Source organism: Drosophila subpulchrella, chromosome 2R, assembly GCF_014743375.2.
Source record: "Drosophila subpulchrella strain 33 F10 #4 breed RU33 chromosome 2R, RU_Dsub_v1.1 Primary Assembly, whole genome shotgun sequence".
Lineage (NCBI taxonomy): Eukaryota > Metazoa > Arthropoda > Insecta > Diptera > Drosophilidae > Drosophila > Drosophila subpulchrella.
Window position 1 is genome coordinate 12,530,558 of NC_050611.1, and position 17,817 is coordinate 12,548,374.

General features: G+C 46.3%; 2 protein-coding genes across 5 annotated transcripts; one reads left to right on the top strand and one right to left on the bottom strand.

Moving 5' to 3' along the window:
• The first annotated feature begins 385 nt into the window (after positions 1-385).
• On the top strand, positions 386-5,547 carry LOC119549095 (dynamin-like 120 kDa protein, mitochondrial). 4 transcript variants are annotated; one of them, XM_037856825.1, is made up of 14 exons: positions 386-533; positions 646-943; positions 1,013-1,148; positions 1,300-1,416; positions 1,518-1,592; positions 1,654-2,243; positions 2,308-2,681; positions 2,740-2,904; positions 2,968-3,155; positions 3,917-4,389; positions 4,723-4,841; positions 4,904-4,988; positions 5,056-5,260; positions 5,323-5,547. In XM_037856825.1, exons 1-14 carry the CDS (start codon positions 505-507, stop codon positions 5,385-5,387), a joined length of 2,919 nt encoding a protein of 972 aa, XP_037712753.1. In that variant the 5' UTR covers positions 386-504; the 3' UTR covers positions 5,388-5,547. The 4 variants fall into 4 exon arrangements, with proteins under 4 accessions (XP_037712753.1, XP_037712754.1, XP_037712756.1 ...); XM_037856826.1 differs by having other exon boundaries at positions 2,968-3,146; XM_037856828.1 differs by lacking the exon at positions 1,300-1,416.
• LOC119549096 (monocarboxylate transporter 10) lies at positions 5,534-16,896 on the bottom strand. Its single transcript, XM_037856830.1, has 4 exons — positions 16,774-16,896; positions 16,183-16,336; positions 7,266-9,150; positions 5,534-6,731 (listed from the first exon to the last, which is right to left on the bottom strand). Exons 3-4 carry the CDS (start codon positions 9,145-9,147, stop codon positions 6,577-6,579), a joined length of 2,037 nt encoding a protein of 678 aa, XP_037712758.1. The 5' UTR covers positions 9,148-9,150; positions 16,183-16,336; positions 16,774-16,896; the 3' UTR covers positions 5,534-6,576.
• Between the last annotated feature and the right edge of the window lie 921 nt (positions 16,897-17,817).

A 17,817-nucleotide genomic window follows, 5' to 3' on the forward strand; every position in this document is an offset into this window, starting at 1 on the left:
TAAATTGGTTGGGTTTTATGGATTTGTCGTACAGTCTGGGAGGCATTTTAAATTTTGGCGCCCTTCGCCAGTGTGTGCACACCTTTGCATATAGAAGTTTCCGCTTATTGATTTTATTTACATACGTTAGTTGTAAAGTAAAATGAGCATTTGAGGAAACAAATATTTCGAGTTGAAGCCACCTACTTTTTTTAACAACGTTTTTATTTAAATTTTACGATTTCTTGTTTTTTATAAGTAATAAATAATTTAAAAATACATTGGCACAAAATGCATTCCTAAAATTGAAGTCATGTAAATTTACCGATGTAGATAAGTATACATTTTTACGTTGTACCTAACCTAGGTACCAAACTCGTACCCTTCCCAACATTGCAGACCAGCTGATTGAACTCTGGTCACACAGCCCCGGTCCCGTAATGTAATTTTGCGGCAGGAAAATTGATTAATACCCGTAAATAAACACAGTAAACTGAGTGGAAACTGTAATCCTGACCAGCAATCATGTTGCGCATCTATCAGAATACCTACCGGTAAGGATCAGCCGTGGAAGCGGCCGGGGCCAAAGTCTTACCTGCCCATTTTCGGGACGATTTCGTCATCGCCGCATCTCTCATTTCGATGTGTTTCGCTTCTATCCACCAGGCGCACTGCGAGAAAAGCTGTTGTCTACTCCACCAAGGTCGCCTGCTGTAACCATTCCACGCTCTGCAGCATCACCAGCCACCCGCGCCGTTCGCAGGACCATGGGACGGGGAGTTCGAGCTACAATGGCAGCCGCCACGAGGAGTTCCTGCTCTCCGGCAACCCGGCGAGGGGCTGGCAGATGCCTCCTCCGTCGCGTGGCTACGGGATGCTGGTGGTGCGGATCCTGCGGGGAGCCCTGAAGCTGCGCTACCTCGTCCTGGGCGGCGCTATCGGCGGGGGCGTGTCCCTGAGCAAAGTGAGTTTCGCAAGTTATATAACTACATACATGGTTGAGAACCCAAGGGGCATGATTTGTTTTCCCCAGAAATACGAGGACTGGAAGGATGGTCTGCCGGATTTCAAGTGGCTCGAGGATGCCATGCCTCAGGGCGAGCGATGGAGCCAGTTCTCCCGAAATCTCATCGAGGTCGGATCCCTGGTGAAGAACGCCATCGATGTGGGTGAGTGTCCTTGCCGCAACTCTTCGCCCTTTCTGCACATCTCTCTCACTTTAAACGGTCATATACCTTGGTCTGAATCGCATTGAACTCTTCGTTTTGATTGCTTTTTCGCACTGAATGATACTGATGTTATTGGGACGTTTGCTTGTAGATCCAAAGCTCAAGCAGCTGGGCGAGGATAAGTTGTCGGAATGGCGCAACTGGTTCGACAGTCGTCTGGACGATGCCATCGAGGCGGCCGACTATCAAGGAGTTCAGATTGTCGAAAGTAGGTTACACAAAAACACATAGTCTCCCAACGTTGGGCCAATTTAAAGTGAGAGAACCCTGTACACCGCAATCGAGACTCATTCCTAAACTCTGTTGCAGCTAAGGATGACCTGAAGGCCAAGACGACGGTGGCCGCTCTGGGCATCACCACCGATGAGAGTCGCAAGAAGTATGGTAGGTTCCAGGGTACCCCTTAAAAAATAATTTATTCCTAATCCAAATGTAATCTCCGCAGAGAAACTGCAGAGCCAAGTGGAGACGCTGCAGACGGAGATCATGAATGTGCAGATCAAATACCAAAAGGAGTTGGAGAAGATGGAGAAGGAGAATCGTGAGCTGCGCCAGCAATATCTCATCCTCAAGTCGAACAAAAAGACCACGGCGAAGAAGATCAAGAAATCCCTGATCGACATGTACTCTGAGGTTCTAGACGAGCTGTCTGGCTACGATACGGGCTACACCATGGCCGATCATCTGCCTCGTGTTGTGGTGGTGGGAGATCAGAGCAGCGGCAAGACCTCCGTGCTGGAATCCATTGCCAAAGCTCGTATCTTTCCCCGCGGCAGTGGAGAGATGATGACACGAGCCCCAGTCAAGGTCACTCTGGCCGAGGGACCGTACCATGTGGCTCAGTTCCGCGACTCCGATCGGGAATACGATTTGACCAAGGAGTCAGATCTGCAAGATCTGCGCCGTGATGTGGAGTTCCGCATGAAGGCTTCTGTGCGAGGCGGCAAAACTGTGAGCAATGAAGTGATTGCCATGACGGTCAAGGGTCCCGGCCTTCAGCGCATGGTTCTAGTCGATCTACCAGGCATTATTTCGGTAACAAGGAATTCTTTACAGAATTATCTTCATAAGACGCATGCTAATAATTATTTTATTTTAGACAATGACTGTGGACATGGCCTCGGACACCAAAGATTCAATCCACCAGATGACCAAGCATTATATGAGCAACCCGAACGCCATTATTCTCTGCATTCAGGACGGATCCGTAGATGCCGAGCGCAGTAATGTTACCGACTTGGTCATGCAGTGTGATCCCTTGGGTCGACGCACTATTTTTGTACTTACCAAGGTGGATCTGGCCGAGGAACTCGCCGATCCAGATAGGATAAGGAAGATCCTTTCCGGCAAACTCTTCCCCATGAAGGCTCTGGGTTACTACGCTGTCGTGACGGGTCGTGGACGAAAGGATGATAGCATCGACGCCATAAGGCAGTACGAGGAGGACTTCTTCAAGAACTCCAAACTCTTCCAGTGAGTATAGAGAGGATGTGATGGGTAATTACCGAAGTTCACCTCTCTCCGTACTTAGTCGTCGCGGGGTTATTATGCCCCATCAGGTGACCAGCCGGAATCTGAGTTTGGCGGTTTCGGATCGCTTCTGGAAGATGGTGCGGGAAACCATTGAGCAGCAGGCTGATGCATTTAAGGCGACCAGATTCAATCTGGAAACCGAATGGAAGAACAACTTCCCAAGGTGGGTGAATCCATGTCAAATAAAATGATTGCTTTTTAACATATGAAATCTAATTTGTTTCAGGTTGCGCGAGTCTGGCCGAGACGAGCTGTTCGACAAGGCCAAGGGCGAGATACTGGACGAGGTGGTGACGCTCTCGCAAATCTCCGCTAAGAAGTGGGACGACGCTCTCAACACCAAGCTGTGGGAGAAGCTTTCTAACTATGTGTTTGAAACCATCTACCTGCCCGCCGCTCAGTCAGGTTCTCAAAGTAATATTTTGTAGTGCTAAGTTGTAGGTTGTAAGCAGACTTCGCCGACGTCATCGATGGGGGCACGTCCATCCAATCGCCAGCCTCGTGCTCCGTCATTGTATGTAGCTCTTGGAGGGAAAGCACCTGCCTCGAATTTCACGTGTCTCTCTGTAAATGTCGCGTCGTTAAAATGTTTTGTTTAATTTTGCATTTATCATGGCCCGCATTTGAGATCCACTTCGAATTCCCATTCCCGTGCAAGGGAATCACATGCGTGGAAGATTTCTAAACCGGTTTGAGCCTCCTGCAGCACCCAATTGAATCATGAGTGTAAATTTAATGTGTACTCCCCGGCGGACGGTTTCGACACCATTAACACCGTTTGCCTTTGCCCCGAAAATAGAATGACTAAGCCGCGGGGATCGTCACAGGTTCTGCGCATCAGTCATGTGCCGGAAAGTGTTATAAGCGGAGATTTACGAGCACCTGTAACGAAACCAGATTTTGGTTAATGGGCACAGTACAAAAATGAATGCGATATCATCGATTTACCGCCGACAAACACGTTTGGCCCGGTCGGCGGTTGTTTATTTTGCATTTTATGAAAGATCCGTTAATTTGCTCAATGAATTCAGCCAAATCAATGTCTAATTGAATCAAATTGCAGTTATCGAGTTAGGCATTTGAATGTTTTGTACCTTTGTTTACCATTCCCCCGCATTTGTGTGCCTTACTAATTTGGCTCAACTAATTCCATGCAATGATTGTGCTCTTTATAGATTCCTTCAACACGATGGTGGACATCAAGTTGCGCCAGTGGGCGGAGCAGGCACTGCCCGCCAAATCGGTGGAGGCTGGCTGGGAGGCGCTGCAGCTGGAGTTCATCTCGCTGATGGAGCGATCGAAGAAGACGCAGGATCACGACGGCATCTTCGACCAGCTGAAGGCCGCGGTGGTGGACGAGGCCATTCGCCGGCACAGCTGGGAGGACAAGGCCATCGACATGTTGCGCGTGATCCAGCTAAACACGCTGGAGGATCGCTTTGTGCACGACAAGCAGGAGTGGGATTCGGCGGTCAAGTTCCTGGAGACCTCGGTGAATGCCAAGCTCCTTCAGACGGAGGAGACGCTAGCACAAATGTTCGGCCCCGGCCAAATGCGACGCCTCACCCACTGGCAGTACCTGACGCAGGATCAACAGAAGAGGCGAAGCGTCAAGAACGAACTGGACAAAATACTCAAGAACGATACGGTACGTTTAAAATCGTCTAGTTTTGAAAGCTATATCCTCAAAATAACCGATTTAAACTCATTAATAAACTCTTCAGTGATTTATAACAAAGATCCTCTGAAAACATGATTGTCCCCGTTGTCTGTGCTAAAATAATTACCAAACTATTGAAACGTAATTGAAACTTTCTGTATATGATAGATTGTTAATTAATACAGATAAGTGGTTGTTTGGGCCAACATTTTTGGCCAATCGTCATTTATGTTATTAATAATTAACTATTAACTATCATGTCTAGGTTTAATTGTGATTAGCTTACCTTTTACGATAAGATGCTTATAATTATAATTCCAGAAACATTTGCCCACCCTGACTCATGATGAGCTTACGACGGTGCGCAAGAACCTTCAGCGTGATAACGTGGATGTGGACACAGACTACATAAGGCAAACGTGGTTCCCGGTCTACAGAAAGTGAGTAGCCTCACCTGAAGCCTTTTAGGCTTATCAGTGACAACTATATCGTACCTTTTCAGACACTTCCTGCAGCAGGCATTGCAGAGAGCAAAGGACTGCCGCAAGGCCTACTATCTTTACACACAGCAAGGGGCCGAGTGTGAGGTGAGCCGGAAGATTTTCCCACCATTTGAACCAATTCATTTAACCCCTTTGCTTTGTTCCCCTTCAGATCTCCTGCAGCGATGTGGTGCTCTTCTGGCGCATCCAGCAGGTGATCAAGATAACAGGCAACGCGCTGCGGCAGCAGGTGATCAATCGGGAGGCGCGGCGCCTGGACAAGGAGATCAAAGCGGTGCTGGACGAGTTCAGCGACGACGAGGAGAAGAAGGGTTACCTGCTCACCGGCAAGCGCGTGCTGCTGGCCGAGGAACTAAGTGAGTTTGCCGAAATTGGCTAATTGAATTTGGCGCCCATTTAATTGCTTTCAATTCAACAGTCAAAGTGCGACAGATCCAAGAGAAACTGGAGGAGTTCATCAATTCATTAAATCAGGAGAAGTAGTGTGCCATGACCAAAGACACATAACCCGAGGCGTTACTTATTTAACTGGATAGCTTAAGACCACATTTCAAATGTTTGTTCATAGTCACGCTTGAGCCCCTTAGTTAAGCTTACTTTGTGCTCCGAAAGTAATAAACCAATAGATCGTTAGTTCGTATTATTGAAATCGTCTTTATTGTTGATGAAGTGTAACCTTATGTCGCATGCAATGCAATGTAAACTCATTAATTTAAATGTAATATAAATCATTTCATCTGTTTTAATGTAATTGTAGTTGATAAACGTAAACGCGAAACGCACTCAACGTGCTGAGTATGTAGCGGTCCGTGTGTGTTTTTCTGTATTTGTATCGTGTAATAATATATATAAATCTGTTTGCATAAGAGCACAGCACTCGCACCAGATGCCTCATCGTGTGGCTGATTGTTTATTTGTTTTGTCCACGATCGGCTAATCCCACGATGCAGCGGCATCGGTAAGTCGGCGGGTGCATTAACCCCGCCCGATCGCCTGGCCGCGTCTTCAATTGATTGATTGATAAACGTATATCTAGCTAGCAATGTAACAGGTCCGTCGCGACGGTGCAGTATCATAACTCTTAGAGGGTAAACAAATGCTCGTTCCCTATCATGTTAAATACATAACTCAACAAACGATTCCTAACTTGGCAGTCGACTTGTGGCCCAGCCATAGCCATGTGCTCAGCTGCTTACGGCTATCATAATAATATTAATAATGTGTTCGGTTCTCCTCATCTCCTCTCCAATCCGATCCTCCGCTTAGCCTATCTGCTAAATTCTACTCCACCTCTGGGCTCCTCCACTAAAGCTTATAGAAACATAATTTACACTCGCTCCAACTCGACTGTTATGCGTGTGCTTTGGGGTACGGTGTGGTGTGGTGTGGTTGGTGTGTGTGGTTGTCGTTGTGGTGATAGGCACTCGATATCGCTGAAGGCACAACATTACGATTAGTCTTATCTTAACGTATTAAGTACTCGGAACACGCTTCCGCACTCGCATCCCTCCGGAATCGGGAGCGGGACATGGATCTCCATCGACATGAGTGATTGGCAATTGGGGCAGCCAATAAGCGAATTTGCCATCGGAAATAGTTGTGGCTGCGATGACAAGGTGTTCAGGCTGTCCGGCAGGTCTTCCTTCGCTCCGATCTTCGTCTTCGCGGCTCCTTAGGCCGCTGGCAGGGGGGTGAGCTTCTCGTTGCGACGCTGCTCCCACCGGCTGACATAGGTCAGCGGGTAGCACAGGAAGGCCGAGAGCAGGATCAGGCCGCCGGAGAAGTAGAAGGCCGCGTTGTAGCTACCTGTCGCCTCGTAGAGGACACCTGTGGGGTATTTAGATAAATAAAAAAACGTTAATCAAGCCTCCTTTGGAATTGCATTCCTATCCTGAGCACTTCCCTACTTTATTTGTATTTGAAAAGCATAATTTAGTTTGGTGACCCCGACTCATTTAGGAAAATTAAGATCTAGCTTGTTGACATTTTAGGTGTTAGTAAGTTAGGTGACCCCTACTAGAAAATAGTTAGTACTTAAGAAATAGAAGCTTGTTGGCTTGTTGGCTTTTAGCCATATCTTCCTTATTATAACATCACACAATGTTTTTTACAAATAAAGCATACTAACTGCAGAATGTGAGGATGAAATATGGTGACCCCGACCAAAAAATATTAAATATTACAGAAAAACAAGACCATCAATTTGATTTTTTACTATAGGATTACTAAAAATATTAACTATTGGAGAAAATAAACAAAAACTTTAGCTTCCCTACACTCTTATTTTTGGCTTTTTAACAAAATCACATAACCTCCTTACGAAGGTGACCCATACAGTTCCCATTCCTGATGATAACTCACTTGCAATGGGACTGCCGACGGTGGCCGCAACGCCCTGGAACAACATGAGGAATCCATAGGCGTTCGTCAGCTTCTCCAGACCGATCAGATCCACGGCGATTAGGGATCGCAGGGCCGAGAAGCAGGCAATGCAGATGCCGAAGAACACGGCGAAGGTCCACTGGGTGGCGCTGTTAATGACCACGCCGCTAAAGATGGTAGCGATGCCGCCGGCGGTCAGGGCGAAGTTATTCAGCCACAGGGGCTTGACGGCGGGGAAGGAGCTAATCGATCCACACACGATCCTAGCGATGGTGTTCACCACGCCAATGCCGGACAGCACTCCAAGGGCTGCCCCCGGGTCCATGCCCGCGTTCGTAGCGCGTCTCACCAGAAAGGAGAAGGGCACAAAGAAGCCCATCATGGTGAGGAAGCCGCTGAAGGCCAGGCACATAAAGGCGGGCGACTTGAGCAGCGAGGTGTCCAGCATGGTGGACAGTGTGCGACGCACTGCCTCCGGGCAGATGCGGCATCCCTTCTGGCGATCCTCAAGCATGTCCTGCTTGGTGGGCAGACGGGTGACGGACATGTGGTAGGCCAGCGAGGTCTGCGACTGGTACTGCGGGATCCTGGTCAACGATCCGGAGAAGAAGATATCGTCTCGGTACATGGGTCTGGATGAGGAGTGCCCCTGTCCATGGTGGGCCTCATGGGTGGCGGCGGCGGATCGCTTGAGAATGTCCTGGGGTCTGCGCCCGGAGACCGTGTGTCGGCGCGCCTGGATGGTAACCGGCTTGGCCTCCGTCTCCAACAGGTTGTCGTTCTCGGCCTCCTCCTCGTTCTCGCCCACGGTGGTCAGCTCCTTGTGCAGGTTGAAGGTCAGCTGCTGCGGATCCCCGTTGGGGGTAGTGGGCTGTGACTTCCTCAGCTGCTTCAGCTCAGTTCCCTTGCTGCCCTGGGCGGTGCCCGAGGGACGACGCTCCAGGTTCATGCCCTTGAAGATCTCCTGGGCGGTGGGATAATGGTTGCGCTGGGAGGCGCCCATGTACGTGTTGTGGGCGGAGTTGGGCATCGAGTAGGCGAACCGACCCTCTGGCAGGGGCTTGGTGAAGGCCGCCTGGTGCAGCTGGGGCGTGGGGGCCACCGTGTTGCCATGGCCATTGAGCTTGCTCTTCTCCTGCTCGTCGCCCTCCTCGTTGGTCACCGACAGCGTGATCGGCTGGATGGGTCGGAAGGTAAGGCCGAAGACCGCGCAGGACAGCACGATGGCTGCCTGGACGGCCACCGTGGTCTGCCAGCTGCTCTCCAGCAGCTGCTTGGTCAGTGGGGCGAACACAAAGGTGCCCACGCCCGAGCCGCACATGGCCACGCCCGTGGCCAGGGCACGATACTTCTCAAAGTAGAAGCCAATGATCACCACGGCCGGGATGTAGACCATGCAGAAGCCGATGCCACCCAGGATGCCGTAGACCAGGAAGAGCACCTCCACGCTTTTGGCGTAGGAGGACACGAAGAAGCAGATGGCCGCGAAGATGGCTCCCGTGATCGTGACCGGCCGGAAGCCATATCGATTGGCCAGGGCACTCACAAAGGGTCCAGCCATCAGGTAGCATCCACTGAGCAGCGATGAGACCAACGACGCGTAGGAGTTGCTCACTCCGAACTCGTCCCTTAGCTTCTCCTGCATGAGGCCGGAGCAGAAGACGATGCCGTCGATCACAGTGCAGCAGAGGAAGGAGGCTACCATCACCACCCAAGCCCAGCCGCTGTCCGGTGGAACGACCACTGCCGCCTCATCGATCTCCTCCTCATTCTCGTTCTCCTCCTTGATGTTGTCCGGCTGTTTGGACACCGCGTTATGGGAGGCCAGCTCGTCCTGCGACTTGGTCTGCTGCGTGGCCATTTCCTGAAAATAGGGAGAAGTGCGTAGAATCTATCAGTACAGACGCACTCAAAATCGGTCTGTGGGTTACGCAAGTGTTTACCCAAACCGTGTGGCCTTCACATTGCGCATACGCCCCCATGGCCCCCTCCATTTTGCATGGATAAGTCTATTTTTAATTGTCACGTGCGACGCGATAGCCGCGCAATTGAACATTCGCCTGCACCTGAGCTGCTACAGTGCGGGCCAAAATGCTAGGGTGAGTTCTCAATGTCAGTCTTGTACTCAAGATCATTAAAAAGGAACATTCCAACGTAATCAGTAAGACAATAAATGGTCAATATGAACTACTAAATCTACCATTTGATGACAAATTTTTAAGATAATATAAAAGAATTCGTTATTTTGTTACCTCTAACTCCATTGGGATCTAATAAAACTATTATATTAAGGATTCCTTGGTGTTATTTTAATAAATATTAATATTTTACGGATTTGAGCAGGAATATAGTAAATAAGCAAACCTAATTTATCAGATACAAAAAATACGCTATTTTTGCCTTGCCCCTTTTTTAAAATGATAAACAGATTAAGCAAATACATATATTGAAAAGCATTTCATAATATCATAATGTTCGTATTCAAGACCGCGAGTACTACTTATTTCCCCAAGGCTATGTATATGTATTTATGTGATATCTGCAAAAGGTGCGTGGTGTGAAAGGCTTTTCGCTGTTTATCTGTTTATCACATCGACGTCAATCGGCAGATGGCACTGACAGGGGGGTGGTGATCGTTGTGAGGTGGGTGGCAGGTTGTGTTCAGTGGGTGGTGGATTGTCAAATGTCAGGAATGACCAATGCCAGGGCCAAAAGTGCGTCAGCGATTGTCTTGGCATAGCACAAATACCGAATGGAATTTGCAATTATATATCCGAAATGGTTCTACCATTTGGCTGAGGAACAGTTTTTCAACTCGACAACATTCAGAGAATACAATTTCTGCTGTGGATTTTTGCCTTTATTTTTATTGCTTTTCTTGTTTGTCCACATCTTTCGGCTAACAAACTCTTGGCCTTGGCCATTTAGCCAGCTTTGTTGCCCTTATCTAATCGCATCTGCCGTGGGGCAGATAGAATTTAACAAACTCATGACTGCCGTGGAGCGGATGCTTACATGGACACATGGACAAGGCCTGAGGCGAGATGGGATTTGTAACTAAGCCCAAACAAATTCCCCCCAAAGATCTTGGCAAACAGGCTCAGACAGTCTTAGATGATAACCATATCATACTGCAAATTGCAGGGCTTTGCGGGTGCCGAGATTTCATCATTAGTTAGAGATATAGCCGGTTAACTGGCTGATAATCACTGGCTCCTAGTAACCCGACTGTAGCGCCAGAGTTCCATAAATTAATTGATTATTTTGCCAGATTTTGGCCTTATCATGTCGGATTTTCGTCGCCCGGCAACGGCTTAACCGAATAGTACCCATATAAGGCTTATACGGCCACCAGATACGGGGTTTTGTACCTAGCAACGCCACCTCCACCACGTGAGAGGGCCCAGTTTTGATAATTTCATTTCCTTTATGGCCGAATTTCGGCTATATCATTGACCATGCGAATTTATGGGATCCCATAAAGACCAAGCGCACCGATAGTACAAGGGTCTCGTTGGGTTATTGTTTATTGTGCAATCGAAAGTGTTGGGACAATCCAAATACAATAACATAATACTCTCCCTCCATCAGGGGGACCCCTTTTCTACTCGCGGGCTCGTATTTCAGATTTTGTTTTCATTTTCATGCCCAAATGACCACGTCGGCGGCATGGCGAAGTGCTGGAACCCAAAGGGCCTGGGTCTGGGCCCGGGCCCAAACAGCCAGAACCAAGAACCCAGAATCGAGAATCAAGAATCGAGAATCCAGAGCCGAGAGCCCATCGAAGGAAACCCGTCAAGTGCCTCCGCGTAACTGACTTGCAACAGCAACGGCCAACAGCAGAAGTATAAATAGACATTAGCATTTACTTGTTGCCCCGATCCCATATTGTGACCACAATATCGAAAGCGAAGACATCTTAGGGCTACAAATTGGCTAGAGGACGCACCTAGAAAGGGTCTTGAATGTCTGCTTTAACGGGCTTATTAACTACTTTAGGGGTCTTGTAGGGATTTTAACTATTGATTCAAGAAACTTTTTACATATATCCTTAAACGCTTTAGACTTCAATGAAAAATAATGCTAAAAAGATTTAGATATAAAGCCCTAAAGATTCTCATAGTACATATACCTATACAATTTATCCCAACACCTCTAAGATAATGGAAACAAAGTTCAGTTCCCTTCATATATATACAAGGAAAACTATCCAAAAACATTGTTCTTGAATTGAGAACATTTTTCTTGAATTGAGAACATTCGTTCTTAAAAACCGTGTAAGTACATTTTGGTAAAATATAAGAACGAAATGGTGAGAGGAGAAAAATTAAATTGAGTTTATTTAACAACTTTTTGATAAGTATACACTAAGGACTGAACTAATTCAACTTGATTCGAGCAAAATAAAAACATTTCCAACTTAAAAATGTCGTTCTATTTTAAAGCACATTTTCAACTCAGATGAGAACGTCAGAATTTTCTCTGTGTAGCCCTAATATCATCCTGTTGATAATAAGTAAGGGATATCACACCATTTAACTTAAGTTTCTGATAATCTGAGGAACTTAAGTACTTTTTATGAAAATTCCTAAAGAGGTGATGTGAATAAAGTGCAGCTCCCTTCACATATATCCGTAATCTCTTCCTAATAGGTAAGAGTATCCCATCTTTGAACTAGGGAAATCTAACTTTCGAGCTCTCTGTTTTGTTTGTTTCCCGGTGGGTTTGGCCCCACAAGCGGCGGATAATGTGACAAGGCGGCTCCTGCGGCCTCCGTGGCCTCCGAATCCGACCTCCTTCCCCGCCAGCATTTTGTAAGCTAATCCCGCTGCGAGCAAACAGCCCCCATCCATCATTTAGTTTTTTTAGGAGAAACAGGGGGCGGAGTTCGCCAACACTTGTCAGCGGCAATTGTGACCGTTGACAGCGCTTAAATTGATGCCCGTCGATTGAATTAATAAATGTTATAGGTAAACACATATGGCCAGAAACCGAAGAGGAAGGAGAGGGGCATTTGAGAGGGGTCTTCCAAACCGAACCGACCAGACGAAAACGCAGACGCAGACGGCGACTTCTCAAGATGTTTTCCTGCCTGCCGTCCGTTTTCCTTAAGCGTGCACATGTATCTACAAGCATTTTGTATCTCTATCTGCGACTGTCTCCCTCAGTATTGCACACATATGTCGCATGTAGTACATGGCTCTGTTATTTATAACATGCAACTGTGGGCGTCCGGTTCTTGGTCTTCGTCCGGGCGTCCTTCTCTGGGCCCCATCCCTCACTCCCCACTTCCCACTCCCCACCTTCCACTCCCCTCCCTTTTTTCGTGCGTTCAGACCCATTTAGATAGTCCAATCCGCCGGTATTGTGTCGGAGAATCATGGTATCGGTATCTCGGACAGGTTCTCAGCGCCTCAATTTGTAGGTACAAGTGAAGCAATCGTTAAACGACTTTATGCTCAAAATATTAATTAGCTAAGCCGGCCTTAAAATGGTGCGAGAGCCCTAGAAGGCGCGTCCCGCCGAGAGGTTGCAGTAAAATAAACATATTGGTCTGGGGAACACCGACTGCGGGGTGTTCTACGCCTATGATATCTAGCAGATGTGAAAAAACTTCCAGTTAAGTATTGTTGGTTTTCAAATAGGACTGTATCTAAAAACCAATAAGTCAGTGTTGTACAGATCACTAAAAAACCTTAAAGAGTCTACTAGTCGAGGAAGATTATACTTCCACTGATGATATTTCTCTGTAATATTCTTATTCATAACAAGGTTATCCCTAAAAATTACGAATTCTAAAAACAATTTTTTGAGTAAGCTTCATTAACAAATTTAATTAAAAACAAATTTTTATTGACTCATTTATTTCTAACAGTAAGAATGAAGTGAACCAGCAAGAAAGATATTTGGAACTATGCATAGTACGTCATTCTATGTTAAAAAAAGATAGCTTTTTATCAGTTCCAGCATACTCATGCTGGTGTTAAAACGAGTTATCTGACTGAACATGTAAAAAATATTAAACTTTTTTAAAATCTTTTAAGGGTTTATAGTCTCGTAGGGTAAACTTAATGTTTAAGATTCTTTTAAAGATCTTAATGTATACCTCTATATGTATTTCCCTGACATCTCAAGAAACTAACAAAACAGCTGCAGAATTAGTAAAACAAGTATTTCAGTTAAAATCCACCCTCAGATTTCAACCAAAAAGATCCAAAAATATTTGGTCTCGGATCTGCGAATGACTTTCTCCGCAGAGGGGACGAACTTCACACTCGTGCTGCCACTTCAGGTTGGCCTCATTCCGGATGGGATCGCAAACACTTGGGGGCAGCTGTCACCTCAAGTTCACTGCTCGGCCTTTCACCTAGGGCGGTTTTATAGTATTACGCATAGTGCCAAGCAATCCAAACAGCTCGATAGAGTTGTGCTTTGAAGGAAGTATCTTTACGTCGGCGAACGTCTGACACAATTAGCAATCTTATGCGGGGCTCTATCAGCTGCTCTTTCTTCTGTTTCCTCTGATGGTGTTGACCAGAACCAGAACCAGAAACCGAACCAGAACCCGACCAAAGACCACAGACCACTATCATCGGCATGAACAAAGGCCGCGACAATTAGTGGAGCGATCAATGGTCGCCGGGGTCTCTGCTCTGGGGTCCTCTTTTTTTTGTGTTGTTGTCGGAAGCAGAGCATCATAATCAATTAACATGTTCAAATCATGGAAAATAAGTGCAAGTAACGCAATTATTTCTAATTGAAAATCGAGAGTAGGGGAATCGGAATCGACAATAGTCGTGATTTGTGTGTTAGCTAGTGGGCTATTTAAATGTTTATTTATTGGGTTATCTGCACGTGGCCGCGTCAGTCATTTCCCTAACCTATAGATGCCATTGCCTCATGACGCAGCCCCAGTTTCCACATTCCATCTCTCCATCATCCAATCAAATCCAACTCAACTCGACCCCGAATCGAGCTGCTAAGCAAACTGATACGGTTTTCCGATCCCATTCGATTTTATACGATTCGAACCATTTCGACCCCGACATTGGCGCCAAAAGTGCAGTTTGTTGTTTTTGTTTTCGATCGCAAGCGCGATAAGCAAATCAAGGAAACAAACAAACTGCAGTCTAAAATTGGCTTAATCTGCTGTAAATATTTACAGGCCGATTATCGATCCGTGTTAAGGGAAAATTTCCACAGCTCGAGGCGCGAGATTCGAGATTCTTAGCTCTCGGTGTGGGTTTTCCGAAACCACCGTCTGCACGCATGCGCACTCGACCGTGCCGAAGAATGAGAAACCCCAGTCTCGAGAATTCTTCGGGCCAATGTTGAGAAAACCCCATTTATTTGGCAATGACTGAAGGGGGCATTGTGAATGCAGAAAACATGTTTGCTGGCTGTCTAAAGTGAGTTTCTATTCTTTTTTCTATTTTTTTTCTTAACTCCTAATTAACCGAATATTATCGAAAAGTAGTTTGCCAGTCGCTCAGACTCTGACTGAGATTCGAATTCGGTTTGATTAATTGCCAAGGCAGGGCAATTAATGGCGGAGTGGGGGAAATTGGGTCATTGGCATCTTGCAGTTCTAATGCTTCCAACCCGCGTCACGGCCCATTGATATAAATATGGATGTATGACTTGGGTTACTGTTTCAGCTGGGGTATTTTCGATTTCGATTTGAATTTGGATTGAGCTTTCTGACTGCACGACAGCTGTGGGATCTGCCATTAACACTTGGCTTGCGGCTTGGTTCTGTTTGTTTTTTGCCGGCAACCGGTTGTAAGATAAAACGCAACAAATGCCACGCGCAGAGCCCAAAAGAGAGCCTTGGCAAATGCCAAAAAAAACCAATCTGAAGCTGACTCATCGCACGGCGAAAGGCGTGTCCGTTCGTTTTGGATCGAAATGGATCGGAATGGATCAACTCGGATCGAAGATAAAGCCAAGCTAACCGGCCGATTTGCATGCCAAATTGCTGGCTATAATTAATGTGCGGATAATGATGGCCAGAGTGGGTAAAATGTATCTGCATTTGCATAGCTGGCAGGTGCAAATAGAAACTTGCTATCTGTCAGATACTCTGCACACAACTAATGGTATTTTAAGTGGATATTAACTGTTTATATTTATTAAGATATCAATATTTATTTCTAGAACTGGTTTAAGTTTAGTAAAATTGTTTAGCCTTCTATGAGTTCTATAAATAATTCAAAATTCAACTAAGCAGCATAGGAATGACTAAGCTTTTAACAAAACTGCCTAAAGAACTGTTCCTAAAAAATTTCTTAAGAACATTATTTTGTTCATTTAGAACTTTTCACTGACTAATCTTATTTAGGGGGTTCAAAAAACCCAAATATTTTCGTAACATATCACTTTAAAATCATTTTCATGTGATTAATTACATTATAAACGAATTGGTAGCTCTTGTATCATCACTTAAGATCACGTTTTTTGGGTACTACCTAATTGATACTTGGCTCGGGAGCCGCAGAATGGGCTTAGTTAGTATCGATCTAACGTAAGCTCATTTCGTTCTTTGTTCAAGTTCAGGGAGGAAAACAAAGCAACAAAGACGGCTGCAAATTGCGACTCGAAAGCCGTATGCCGCTGCCCCTTTTTTCCTGGTATCGATGATGCCGGGGTCTTTAGACCGGGCCCATACCCATTTTCATTCCCCCGTGCCCCGCCCGCCTTCCTACCTTTTGGCCACCGAGAATAAAGTGGGAACATGGTTAATTTTTCAAACCCACCGCTCGAAGTTTTGCCGCATGTCGTTGCGTTGCGTTGCGTTTTGTTTCATTCGTGGTCGTGTGTTTTTGGCCAAAACCCGTTTTGAGCCAAGTCAGGAAAAGGGGAGTGAGAACTTTGGGTTCTCAACTGCCAGGCTTACCTATATCTATATGTGTTGTCGGTGGCGATGTTGCGTTGTCGATGTTGCTGGCGTTGCGTCGTTTGGGCCGTTGGATTGATGATGCGTTTCGGCGTGTTGCAGTTGACGTTTGGGATTATTTTTGGTGGCAACTTCTGCTCTTATTTTTGGCGCGCTGCAAAGAATTTGTTTTTTTGGGGTGTGAGAAAGCGAAAGCAATCGAACGCGTCTGCCGACACAGTAAAAGCGAAAGTTAAAAGTCAACGGCAAAAGGCGGCGAGGAAACGAGGCAACGAGGAAGCGGGATCGCCGTGAAGCGAAACAACACGCTTAAAAATACTTCTAGCATATATTTATCAGTATCTGATTGTACATATGTTTATATAGTCGTATAGCCGTATGGTCGGGGGGCAGAACGGATCGGATCGGAACGGAACGGGGCCGAGTGGAGAGCAGTAAATACACATATCATATATGTGTACATATGCGGAGCATATAAAAAAGTGCGCGCGACTATAGTTCGTTCCTGCGCCGATGTTGCTATTGCTGTTGCTTTTCGCTTTCTTCGCGTTTCGGGAATCGTTTCGAGTTCTGTGTGCTATTTGCTTTTACTTTATTCTGTTTGGCTGTTTTCGAAACACTCAGTTGCGGATTCCGCTGGGGAGGCCTGATCGCAATGCCTCATGAACGATGCGAACGACGCGGCGGACTAAAGATAACTGAGGGAAATCAGAATGTGCTGGCAGTATAAACCGCGCAGCAAAAAGCAGCACGGCAGCAGCAGCAGCAGCAGCAACAGCAACACCAACACAGCGGCAACACCAACGGCACGACAGCAACATGCTGGTGGTGTGCGTGTGTATCTGTGTGTGCCGAGCTGCCAGTGTATGCATGTTGTTGTTTCGGACTGTGGCTTATTCTGAATGGAATCACAGGGATCTAATCCTAACTCATCAGATCTTATGGGATCGGATGGGTCTGGCTAGTCTAAACCGCTGGGATAGCTTTGGCAAGAGATAGAAGACCCTGTGAGAGTGGCCGGCATCTTGGGCACATACACTCGCATAGGTATTCCATCGCTCTTCTCAGTCAAAATGGCTCGAGAACTCTGAGTCGTATACGCAATATGAAGCAGCAACTAGTTGCTGTTGGTATTTCTATTGCTGTTGCTGTTGACTTTGCCTCCGTTTCTGTTTTTTTGTTCCGATTTCGGTTTTTTTTGGGAGTGTTTGCCTCGGCGGTTCTCTTTCTTTTTTGGGACTTGACTTTTTCCAGAGAAAAAGAAACTACACATAAATACACATACCTATGCATATATCGTGTTCCCGAACAATATCAAGAGTTGGATAACTCGTATATGTTTGCCCTCGTGCTGTGGCTATTTCTATTAGTGTGTGGGGGTTTGGCTTTTTCCACTACCAAAGAGATAAACTCAAAAATGTGAATGGGGGCTCATTCAGCACTGGGTTGAGAAGTTTGGGACTTCTGTTTGCTCATCAGCAGGTTACCGGCTTTCTGCTTACTAATGGCCCAAAAACAAACAACCGGTCATTTCGAAACTGTTTCGAGAAATTATGAAATCGTAGCACCCTCGAATAGATAAACCGGGTACACGGGTAATTAGTAGTCAAAAACGAAAGTCATTCGCTGGCTTGA